General features: G+C 46.7%; 2 protein-coding genes across 6 annotated transcripts in view; one reads left to right on the top strand and one right to left on the bottom strand.

Annotated features, from left to right (window-relative positions):
- Positions 1-733, bottom strand: part of PPP1R14D (protein phosphatase 1 regulatory inhibitor subunit 14D) — a 33,423-nt gene extending 32,690 nt beyond the window's left edge. For 3 of the 5 annotated variants that reach the window (XM_065593138.1, XM_065593139.1, XM_065593137.1), the window contains exon 1: positions 543-716. The gene's annotated coding sequence lies outside the window, so the exon portion shown is untranslated. Of the gene's footprint in view, positions 1-542 lie in introns of all 5 variants that reach the window. The other 2 variants (XM_065593142.1, XM_065593140.1) reach the window with 1 other exon arrangement.
- A 24-nt stretch (positions 734-757) lies between these two features.
- Positions 758-12,173, top strand: part of SPINT1 (serine peptidase inhibitor, Kunitz type 1) — a 29,552-nt gene continuing 18,136 nt past the window's right edge. Inside the window, exons 1-2 of the mRNA XM_065593136.1 lie at positions 758-1,144; positions 1,333-1,811. Coding sequence (XP_065449208.1) covers positions 1,376-1,811 — 436 coding nt within the window. The 5' untranslated portion in view covers positions 758-1,144; positions 1,333-1,375. The remainder of the gene's footprint in view (positions 1,145-1,332; positions 1,812-12,173) is intronic.

Below are 12,173 nucleotides of genomic sequence, written 5' to 3'. Positions count from 1 at the left end.
TACAACAGGCTACATAAAAAGCACTAGCAAAGTCAGTACAAAATAAAATTTTATACAGACAATGACTTGTCTATATACTATAAACTGAAATGTAAGTACAATATTTATATTTCAATTGATTTATTTTATAGTTATATGGTAAAATTGAGGGAGTAAGCAATTTTTCAGTAATGTGCTGTGACACTTGTATTTTTATGTCTGATTTTGTAAGCAAGTAGTTTTTAATTGAGGTGAAACTTGGGGGTACACAAGACAAATCAGAGTCTTGAAAGGGGTACAGTAGTCTGGAAAGATTGAGAACCACTGCTGTACAACGTACACATAAAGACAGTTGAGTTTACAATCTAATAGAGACTTCTAGCAGGCATGGAAATAACACACACACACACACACACACACACACACCCAAATGATAATCATGGTCCCTGGTGAGGGAAACAGAATTGCATCACTACTGCCTTCTCCCCCATCTCAAGGTGGTCTACCCCCGTAGGAATCAGGAGGAGAGTAGTGTAGTGCAGGCTCCTTGGAAGTTTTCTCACCATGCATGTCTCTCACTGGGAGTGTGCAGTCTGTTACTTTTTGCTCAACAGATCTCTCCTCCTTTGAAGAAGTGAAAGAATCTTAGCAGCCTCTTCTCTCCCCTTCTCCTCCCTCTTGTCTGGTTAGTCACGTATAGAGGGGAGTGACTTGATTTTTTCCCCCCTCTCAAGGACTTGGGTTCCACTTCCTGGCCCCGGATCTCCTCCTTTGTCTCTTCCTGCCTGTCTGCTCCTGAAGGGCACACCTAAGGTGCAGGCAGAGAAGGGGTTAAACGTGGATGTGCTCAGAGGAAAGGGAAACACCCTACACTGCTAGGCTCTGAGTCAGTTTCACCTGAAACTCTACAGGTGGTGGAGAGAAAAACAGAGAAGAGGCACACAGAGTAGCTACTCAAGCGGGGGAAAGGGAAGTGGGACCCATGCAATAGGAAGGGGGGGAAAGTCAGACAAAGCTGTAGGAACCTGGGCTGGAGGACCCTATCTCGGCTACTAAGCAGGCAGAGGACTGGGCTGTACTCAACAAAGAAGAACCCGGAGGCGTCACACCTGCACCTGGAACCTAGTGTCGGAGCAGAACATCCGGGTCCGCCGCGCTTGGAAAGGTAGGTTTTATATTCATGCTGCTTCGTTAATAAGTTAAATGGGGCCACAAGGAACGGAAAACCGGGGGAGGGGGCTGAAATATGACCCCTCTCCTCCTAGTGTGTCTTAAAGAGCCAGCCAGAGAAATGGTTACTTTGTCAGTCTTTTAACTTGTCTTCTCTCACCTCCGCTCTTCCCGCCCCACCAGGAAGCTCAGAGCTTGGAGACGGAGAGAAAAGACCCGAGTTAAGATGGCCAGCGACAGAGCCCTGCTCCAGGCTGGCTTCCTGATCCAGCTGCTGATGGCTGCTGTTCTGGGTCAGGAGGGAGGAGAGGAGGGAGCGTCCTTTGGCGAAACCTGCCTGGCCCATTTCACTACAGGGATGCCTGAGTTCGTGCTGGACACTGATGCCTCGGTGCAGAATGGGGCCACCTTCCTGCCCTCCCCCCCGGTTCGTCGGGGCAAGGAGTGCGTGCGGGCTTGCTGTAAGGAGCCTTCTTGCAACCTGGCCCTGGTGGAGCAGAAGCCACACGAGGGGGAAGACAGCATCGAAGCCTGCTTCCTCCTGGACTGCCTCTACGAGCAAGCTTTTGTCTGCAAGTTTGCCAGGAAGGTGGGCTTTCTCAACTACGTCAAGAGGGACGTGTACGATGCCTACGTGAAAGTGCGGGACCAAGGACATGGTGGTGAGCAGACACAATAAGCCTATGATTGAACTCATGGCTGGGTGTGTTCATTTCAATCCGCCCAGGTCCTTCTCTCCCCCTTCCATTGTAAACGAGGTGGCTGCGTTGTCAAATAGTTGGAGTAAGGGTCTGAGAGTTAAGGCTCTGCCGCTCGTTCACTCCCCAACGTCAGTCGGATGTCTTAAAAACTCTGTGCCTCAGTTTACCCAGGAGGGGAGATGGGGTAATACAGTACTTCTCTGGAGGGGCTTAATAATTAACTGAGTGCCAAAAATGGTCTTGGTGTAGTACAAAAATAGAGCAAGATGTGGTCCTTCCCACAAGGAATTTAGAATAGAAACTTGAAATCACATTAAATCTAAATATTGTAATGTTTTTAGCTGTGGTTCACTAATACCTCAATTGTGAAGGGGCTGGAGGCAGTGAGGGGGTTCTCAGGTATGGAATCCATTTCCCCTCTTGGTGTGCCAACGTCTGGATCCACTTAGGTGGCAAGGCCTTTGGTTTGCTAGGCTTTTGGCTTTTTGTGGGCAGGAATGAATTGTTATTTGAATGGGTTGGATGTGAGAACTTGAGTTTTTTGAATGGGTTTCAGGGAGTCTTTTATTTGGATTTTTGGATCATAACTGTTTAAGTGAAAACTTTATAAAGGTTGCATCTGTGTGTAGGGCACTGGATGGGAAGCACTTTCAGAAAGTAAAATCACCTGTAGTTGACCTCTTGTAAAGCATTTTGAAGTCTCCAGCTGAATGGTACCGTAAACATGCAAAGTATTAAGATATATAGCTATGGGTCTGGCACCAACTTTTCTCCTTCTCACCCCCAAAATGTCTTGCAGTACTGGAGCCTGTTTTGTAGTTGGATCAGGTCTCTGGTCACTACTGGCTTTTTGAATCTATGTGGTTTGGACCCAACAAGTTGGTAGTTACAAGAGGCTGTTCCGAGGTTATTTGAATATGCCGATCTTTTTCTCTCCTCCCAAAACAGCTGTGGGATGGCGGGGATGGTTCTATTAAGAGTACCAGCTACTAAGGACACCAGTGTGGCAGGTGTATGGGCAGGTAGTTATAGGCTCTCCTGGGTGAGATGAGAGGTCTCTGATGCCATGATTTCTATGGGAAGTTGCAAGAATACCAAAAAGACCCCATGTGCTGGAAACATAAGTTCAAGAGCAGGGAAATGTGGAATTGATTAGTTCTGTTATTTATAGAAGACAACACAAAGGAGGAAGTTCAAGAGGGTGTAGCTACCGAAACAACGCCTAGTAATCCTCCCATGCTGAGCCTTGAATGTTACTGCCTCTCACCGCTTCTCTCACACCACTGCTGGGATGTGTATCTTCTCTCATTGTAATATGTCTCTTGTTCATCTCTGCTGGATCTCTTCTATGCCTTGATTGTAGGCTGAGGGCCTCCTTCTCAAAAACAAAGATGAGTTAAACCCGTTACTCTGTAATCGATATCCTACAAACCAAGGTGTGGGGCACAGACATTAATCTTAACTAACTTTTAAATGTTATGTTCTATCCTCTTTCCCGCTGCACTTAAGTCTTGTTGGTTCAACAAATTTATCCCAAAATAAGCAATGCCAGAAGCCGCACTCTATGGTAGTTCAGAAATCACAGAACAATGCATTCTGGGATTTCTCCACTGCAACAGGAAGTACTAAGGAGACTAATCAGAGGAGAGAAAATCATTGAAAGGTTCTGTTGGGAATGCCACCCAAAAACTGCTTAATAGGGCGTTCAGCTCCTCTCTCATGCTGGATTTACACCACATGGATGTTGAAAAGACTCATTCCATCCAACATCCCCTGTCTTCATTTCCTTCTTGTACGGTACTTGTGACAGCATACCATAGCACAGAAACCAGGAAGTTTGCAATTCCTATTTTCTCAGCATCCTAGTGAGACAACTTTGTTAAACTACAATGCTCATGACACTCTTGGATGGAAAGCATGTTTTCCTCCTCTTAAACTAGTTTTTAACTTGCAGCAAAACCTTTGTAGTTTACCTTATGTGAAACAGAAGGGTTGCTGAGAAGAGACACAGGATGATTACTGACTAACATTCCAAGCCTGAGAAGAGGGGTGAAAAATAAAGGATGACCAATCAAACTATATTAGATTGTCCCTAGTTTACAGTAGGATTGTTTGGACATTCTAGAACTTTTGGTTCAGAGCCAAAAAATATTCCACAGTATGATGACATAACTAGGTCAGCGGAAGAGGAATTCAGCATAAAATAAAGGGCTTGTTTTAGCAGGAGAGGTGAGTGCATCACTTCCGCTGTATGGGAGAGAGGAGCAAGTTTGCAAGGGTGTATTTCCAGGACAGCAGATTGCCTCTAGGCAATGACTGCACCTTGCTGGTGCTGAAAAAGAAATTAGTCATTTTTACTTTAAGACTTTTTGGGGAAGCTATCATAGTATTACTACTTATACTACTGTTAGGGTGTCCGGTTTTCGATAGGAACCCCTGGTTGAAAAGAGACCCTGCTGGCTCCAGTCAGCACTGCTGACCGGGTTGTTAAAAGTCCAGTTGGCGGCACAGCGGGGCTAAGGCAGGCTCCCTGGCTCCGTGCAGCTCCTAGAAGCGAATGGCATGTCCTGCTCCTAGGTGCAGGGATAATCAGGGAAGCTCTGCGTACTGCACCCCCCCACCCCTCAGTGCTGGCTCCGCAGCTCCCATTGGGCGGCCAATGGGAGCTGTGGGGGTGGCACTTATGGGCACGGGCAGAGCAGCCTAGGGGCCACAGGGATGTGCCAGCTGCTTCCGGGAGCTGCACGGAGCCAGGGCAGGCAGGGAGCCTGCCTTAGCCCAGCTGCGCCACCGACTCGGAGCTGCTGGAGGTAAGTGCCGCCCTTCTGGAGACCATGCCCTGATCTCCCTCCCGCACCCCAATCCCCTGCCCCAGGTTGGAATCCCGTCCCGCACCTTAACTCCCTTCCAGAGCCCTCACCCCTCTTGCATCTCGACCCCCTGCCCCAGTCCTGAGCCCCCTCCCGCACCTTAACTCCCTCCCAGAGCCTGCACCCCAGCCCAGAGCCCCCTCCTGGAGGCTGCACTCCTCCCGCACCCAACCCTCTGCCCCAGCCCTGAGTCTGCTCCTGTCCTCTGAACCCCTCGGCACCAGCCCAGGGCACCCTCCTGCACCCCAAACTCCTTATCGCTGCTGGCCCCACCACAGAGCCCGCACCCCCAGCCAGAGCCATCACCCCCTGCCCCAGCCCAGTGAAACTGAGTGAGGGTGGGGAGAGCGAGCAACAGTGGGAGGGGGAATGGAGTGAGTGGGGACAGGGCCACGGAGAAGGGGTGGAGGTGTTCAGTTTTGTGCTATTAGAAAGTTGGTAACCCTAAATAATACTGACATTCCCGGTTTAGTCTTGCAGTAGAGACTAGACAGACCATACAGTCTTCACAAGTTGTACTACAGTTATCATGCTAAAGCTCCAGAATGCAGCACTGCTTGAGACTACACACTATTGCCAACCCCCAAACATTTAAAAATCATGAGTCAGGCCCTAATAAAATCAGGAGACTGATGTAAAAATCATGAGATTTAAAAACCATATTTGGGGGTCTCTTTTTCTTCTGGATTCTGAGCCTTTACTAAGCATTTGGGTTATATTTTTCTAGTCCCCTCGCAATAATGAAGGCGAGAAACTTTTCAAAATGAAAGCTGTGTTTCTCCTGCCAACTTGTGATTCCAGCTGCTGGGACTTTTAGAAAAAACACCAAAATCATGAAACTCAGGATAAAATTGCAAGCGTTGGTAACACTGAGTCTAAAATACAACTTTGGGGTCTCATCTAAGAGTGTTTTCACTGTGCTAGGGGGATGCTCTGATTTAAGTAGGTCCCATATCAAGGCAACAATCATCATCTGCTCCCTCTGACACACAAGCTAAGTGCTCTCCTAAGTCTCTGGTCATAGTATTATCCTTGAAGGCACAGCATGTGTTCCTCTGCCATTTCAAGCACAAACTTTGTTCTAAGGTTTCTCTCTGGCTCTTGAGGCCGGGCTCACCGTGAGTTTTACTAGCAATAATAGCATGCAAAGTTTAAGTAACTACTACATAGGTTTATTCTGGATCTAGGCAAACCAGTTTGGGAGTGGAAAATAACTTCCCTGAAACTTTGCCCATTTCTAGAACTGAATCTTTTGTTAATATTGTGAAATACTTGGTTACACTTGATTTGCTTCCAGTTTGTGGCTCATGACTGTTAACCTGCAGGACTCTGGAAATGCTTGTTTTCACCAAATTTCCAACCCAGATTTGCAGATTCAAGGTTCATCTATGTATCCAAACTGTAGGATACTTCTCTGAGCTGACACCCAGCCCAGATGCTCTGGACTAGCTTCCATTTTGTAATAAATACAGCACAGTTATGCCTATCTAACAGGGCCTTCTCTCCTACCTCTAGTGAATAACCCTATGTGAGATACATCATGCTGCCCTAATGGAGTCTGCTGGCTTCTACAAGCCAGACTGCTCATTAAGCCTGTTGCCTAAGGCATTTTTTCAGCTGAAAGAGCCCCTGCATCAGGTGGGGCGGCTGCTCTATAATTAAAGGTGCAGTACACAGATTGACCTCTCCGCACACTTGCATGGTCACTATTGACTGACCATGCTGGGAGTAGTGAATCTGACTGAGGTCCTGCGTGTTTTAAGACTCAAACCACGCTAGCAAATTGATTCCAAATTAATGAAACAAGCAAAAACAAAGATCAGCAGAAGAACCTTCCCCTGGGAATCCTCTCTAAGCTTCAAGGAAATAATGTTTGCCTCTCACAAACCCTGAGCGGTGTGGCAAGCTGCTTTATTCTAAAGCAGTGACCCTTGAGAAACACTTCAACAAGGCGGAAGCACTGAGAGTCCTGTTGGGTTGCCCCTATGGTTATAATGAGATTGGCTTGAACTGCAGTGAGCACCCTTTTAAAAACTCTTATGGAAAAATCCTTAATAGGTTCTCATTCGGTAATAACTTTTCTTCAAAAAGCAACAGAGGGTCCTGTGGCACCTTTAAGACTAACAGAAGTATTGGAGCATAAGCTTTCGTGGGTGAATGCCCACTTCATCAGATGCGTCTGATGAAGTGGGCATTCACCCACGAAAGCTTATGCTCTAATACTTCTGTTAGTCTTAAAGGTGCCACAGGACCCTCTGTTGCTTTTTACAGATTCAGACTAACACGGCTATCCCTCTGAAACTTTTCTTCAGAACTTTTAAACCAACCTTTATAATGCTTCTATAGTGGGGATCGTTCTCTATTAAATTATGTGCTTTTTATAATAACTCTGTTTCATCTCTGATATGGTCAATAGGAGGGATTCCTAAGAAATTGCTTCCAAACAAGGAAATATTGCATTTTCTCTCTCTCCCACCCAGTTTGATTTGTGTTCCCCACCTCCTTCAGAAGCATTTTTTTTCCTTAGAGAAATTCAACTCCCTTCTACCTGGCAACCTCAATGTTTCCATTCATGACATTGGCGTGTTACTATGAAGAGAGAATTAGTGTTAATGGGGGAGGCTGAATAAACACTCTCAGGAAATTATTTGCTTCTGAGTACCTTCCTTGGGGAAGTGATGAAAGAGCAGTGTACTTTGTATGGGGATTGTTTGTTTAGCAGTGGTACACAACTTCATTGTTGGTCCCTGCCTGGTTATGTGTATAAAACTACCTTGCTAGTCTGTTTTTCAGCATGTTTGTTTGGGTGGCTTTTGACTCTTAAGATTTCTAGTGGGAAAACTTCCTAATTCTGATCAGTGCAGATTTCAAATCGTTTTCAGGTATCTCTTTAAATACTGCTTTATAATCTCCGTATTGCCAGTCTCACACTTTCAGAAATCATGAGACTGGCTTATTATTATTTTAATGAAAGCTTTGATTCTAACATAACTGCATGGCTCCATGAGGCTGGACCTTTTGGAAGAACATCAGATATCACGAGACTCATAAAATCATGAAAGTTGACAACATTTTAATCACCTTGTTTATGTACATTTTACTGAAACTTTCTATACTCAAAAGAGCACTAAAAATCCAGGCTGTCTTCCTTTTTAATGGAGACTTTTCGAAGATGTAAGTATCAAATTCTCTTAACTTTGTGGAGTTCTGTTTGCTGATGGGTTAACATAGGAAAATTACCGTCCAAAAGCCACTTCCTGTTGCTGAGGTTTGTCTCAGTCCAAGGAGCATTTGGTTGTAAAGATTAGCTGGAAAATGAATTTCACCCAGCTGCAGGTGAAGAATGTTACAGCTTGTACGAGTGCCAGTTAGAGCCGGTTCCTACTTGAATGACTTGGGTTGACATTAAGGGCTCTCTCTAAATAAATAAAAAAACCTGTTCTTTTTGTTGTTGTTCTTTCTGAAGATGTTGAGTAGTCACAATTCCAGCTGAGGTCCATGGAGGAAGGAAGAGGATTCTCAGCACTCTGAAAACCAGACTCTGAATGTTTGGTAAAATTCCTTCTCTCCTTGTTAGAGACTTTGCTTGTGTGCAAGTGATTGGCCTCTTTTTTTTTTTTTTTTTTGAATGGGGATGGTGATGGGGGAACTTACTGAATCCTAGAGATGGAATCTAGAACTGAACTGACCTGTTAGTCAGGGTGACCCAAAGAGGAGAAAGCGCTGCCTCTCTACCCAGAATTCTGGGGGGGGAGATGGATATAAGTGATAAACTGATCAGCAGTGAAATATTTGGCATGTGAATGGCCTTCATTAGATTTCTTGGAAACCATACTATCCCTGGCAAATGCAAAGCCCAAATGGCTGTGCAGGGAAAATGAATCCTTCTTCCTTGCCCTGCAAACAAACCAAACCCTGACAACTCATCACATACAGGGCCAGCTCTAGGCACCAGCAAAACAAGCTGGTGCTTGGGGCGGCACATTTCTAGGGGTGGCATTCTGGCACCGGCCATGCCGCCCCTAAAAATGTGCCCCGGCCGCCCTAGCTCACCTCCGCTGCTGCCGCTCGTGCGCCACGGCTTGCGAAACAGCTGATTCGCGCGCCGCTGATGGCCCTCCCTCTCAGGCTCTCAAACCTGGGAGGGAGGGGGAGATCCCGAGCGGCCGCGGCGCGCGAAACAGCTGATTGGCGTGCCGCTGCTCCCCCTCCCTCCCAGGTTTGAGAGCCTGGGAGGGAGGGGGAGATCCCGAGTGGCCGCGGCGCGCGCGCTGCTTCTCCCACTCCCTCCCTCCTAGGCTTGAGAGCCTGGGGGGAGGAGGCAGGGCTGGGGATTTGGGGAAGGGGCGGAGTTGAGGCGGGGGTGGGGTAAGAAAAAAACGGGGGGGGGTTGACCAAAATTGTTTTTGCTTGGGGCGGCAAAAATCCTAGAGCCGGCCCTGATCATATAGCAGCTGGAGCCTCCTGTCTGTCCCTACTCAGGCCTTTGATCCACAGAGTGGCAAATCTCCCTGCAGTGCCTTTGCCATGCCAACATGACTCTCCTCTCAAGGGGGGATCTTCTCGTGCAGCCTTCTGCCTGCCCCAACCTCAGCCCGTGAAATAGCCCCACAGCACTTCCACAGGGTTTAGGCCTTTTCATTTCGTGTGGGGGGAGTTCGGTCCCTGGCCTGAATGCTACACGCTGGGTGTCTGGGCACTACACTGAGTGCCCTTAACCTTGCTGGTTTATAAGTAGCAGCACATACTTTTCCGGAGGTCATTTAAGGCTCTCATTAATTGTGGAAACATGTAGAAATGCCAGCTGAAAATACTTGACTTGTTGCAAGTTCATAGCCCATTGCCATGGATGTGGTCCTGTAGGCAATTAATTCGTCTTTGACTACTAGCAGTAAATATGCCCAATGGCTTTTGATGGGATGTTAGATGGAGTGGAATCTGAGTTACTACAGAGAATTCTTTCCTGGGTGTCTGGCTGGTGAGTCTTGCCCACATGCTCAGGGTTTAGCTGATCACCATATTTGGGGTCGGGAAGGAATTTTCCTCCAGGGCACATTGGAAGAAGCCCTGGGGTTTTTTTTGCCTTCCTCTGCAGTGTGGGGCACGGGTCACTTGCTGGAAGATTCTCTGTATCTTGAAGTCTTTAAACCATGATTTGAGGACTTCAATGGCTCAGACACAGGTTTGATACAGGAGTGGGTGGGTGAGATTCTGTGGCCTGCATTGTGCAGGAGGTCAGACTAGATGATCATAATGGTCCCTTCTGACCTTAAAGTCTATTATTCTATCCTAATGGTTACTGATAGGTGTGTCATGGTATCAACCAGACCTTTATGTTGACAGGGGAGGTGGTGGGAAAGAGTCTTCAAAATAAGCGTGTCCAATTCATACGGTGAGCATGGGAGTGCTGGCAGTGACATGCCTCTTATTCAGTGGCTTTAAGTGCTGTGTGCGGGGTACGCGGTGCTGCTATTTTGTGTACAGCTTGCAAATGAAATGCCAGTTTTAATTGTACATGGGGACCTGTGCTGTTGAAGTGGCTGTGCACCTCCATGCACCATTATCTATTCCTTGACAGCATTCATGTCTCTGGGGGAATGATAGTTGCTAGAATAAACTAAACGTTCAGTTGGAAAGACTCAGATCTTCTGGTATGGAGCCCAGTGTAAAGTTCTGTAGGTGGCTGTGTCTCCTGCCAGCACGGAAGGACTCTGGTGCACTCCCACAATATGAACATAATAATGGCCATGCTGGATCAGGCCAAAGATCCATCTAGCCCAGTATTCCCTCTGGGAATGAACAGAACAGGTAATCATCAAGTGATCCATCTCCTGTCACCCATTCCCAGCTTTTGACACCATCCCTGCCCAACCTGGCTAATAACTCAAAAATCATTTTGCCTTATGATACAAATATATTAATCTTGGCTACCTTCTGTTCAGTCTAGCTGAGAGTCCAATATCTTTTACATATGACTTGTTAATGGGGAATCATCAACAGTGGGGGTGTTTTTAGTGGTTCCCACATGTACCAGTTCTCAGCCCAATACTATTTAACGTACAATCAATTTGGAGGCACCTAGAGGATAATAGGATGCTAAATAATAGCCAACATGGAATTGTCAAGAACAGATCATGCCAAACCAACCTAATTTCCATCTTTGGCAGGGCTATTGGCCTAGTGGATAGAGGAGAAGCAGTAGAATCATAGAACTGGAAGGGACCTCGAGAGGTCATCTAATCCAGTCCTCTGCACTCAAGGCAGGACTAAATATTATCTAGACCATCCCTGACCGGTGTTTGTCCAACTTGCTCTTAAAAATCCCCAATGATGGAGATTCCACAATCTCCCTAGGCAATTTATTCCAATGCTTAACCACTCTGACAGTTAGGAAGTTTTTCCTAATGTCCAACCTAAACCGCCCTTGCTGCAATTTAATCCCATTTGCTTCTTGTCCTATCCTCAGAGGTTAAGAAGAACAATTTTTCTCCCTCCTCCTTGTAACAACCTTTTATGTACTTGAAAACTGTTATCATGTCTCCACTCAGTCTTCTCTTCTCCAGACTAAACAAACCCAATTTTTTTCAATCTTCCCTCACAGGTCATATTTTCTAGACCTTTAATTATTTTTGTTGCTCTTCTCTGGATTTTCTCTGGTTTGTCCACATCCTTCCTGAAATATGGCACCCAGAACTGGACACAATACAGTAGATGTGCTATATCTTGATTTTTTTTTTTAAAGGAAGGCTTTTGATGCAGTCCCACATGATGTTCTCATAAGCAAACTAGGGAAATGTAGTCTAGGTGAAATTGCTACAACCTGGGTGAGACACTTCCCAGGGATACCCAGCCTTGTGTGGCACCTTAGTTCACCTGCCCTTAGCGTGAGGAAGCCTTGTCTGTGCCTGCTGTGGGTCAGCGCCCCACCTCCACAGGCAATACGAGCACTCCCCTCTAGGCCTCACAGGCTCTGCTGTCACTTGACAGGTTAGCGATTAGCACATTCAGTCCCTTGTCCACTGGACCCTCCCAGCATTCCCAGATTCACTGCTTCCAAAGACACAGTACACCCCAGCTTACCAGTTCCACTTCAGAGCACCGCTCTGCTGAACACACAGCACTTGGATATGTTTACAGTGAAATCAAGTATAACAAACCAAATATTGCTCACTCAAAATGCTTGCAGCACTTTACAGCCAGGCTGGCTATGTCCCTTCTTTCATGAGACAAGCATGCTGTCATCTTGCCTCTGTGGTCAGGTTGCCAGGTGTCTTGTTTTTGACCGGAAAGTCTGATCGAAAAGGGGACCTGACAGTACTACTGACCAGACATCAAAAGTCTGGTTACCTGAGTAACCATCCGCAGTCAGCTTCTGCTCTACCGTTGGGAGAGTGGGAAGAGCAGCTGCTGCTGGAACTGGAGGAGCTCTTTGGAACTGCCTGGCTCCAGCGGC

Source organism: Chrysemys picta, chromosome 4, assembly GCF_011386835.1.
Source record: "Chrysemys picta bellii isolate R12L10 chromosome 4, ASM1138683v2, whole genome shotgun sequence".
NCBI lineage: Eukaryota > Metazoa > Chordata > Testudines > Emydidae > Chrysemys > Chrysemys picta.
This window is presented reverse-complemented; position numbering and strand designations above follow the sequence as displayed.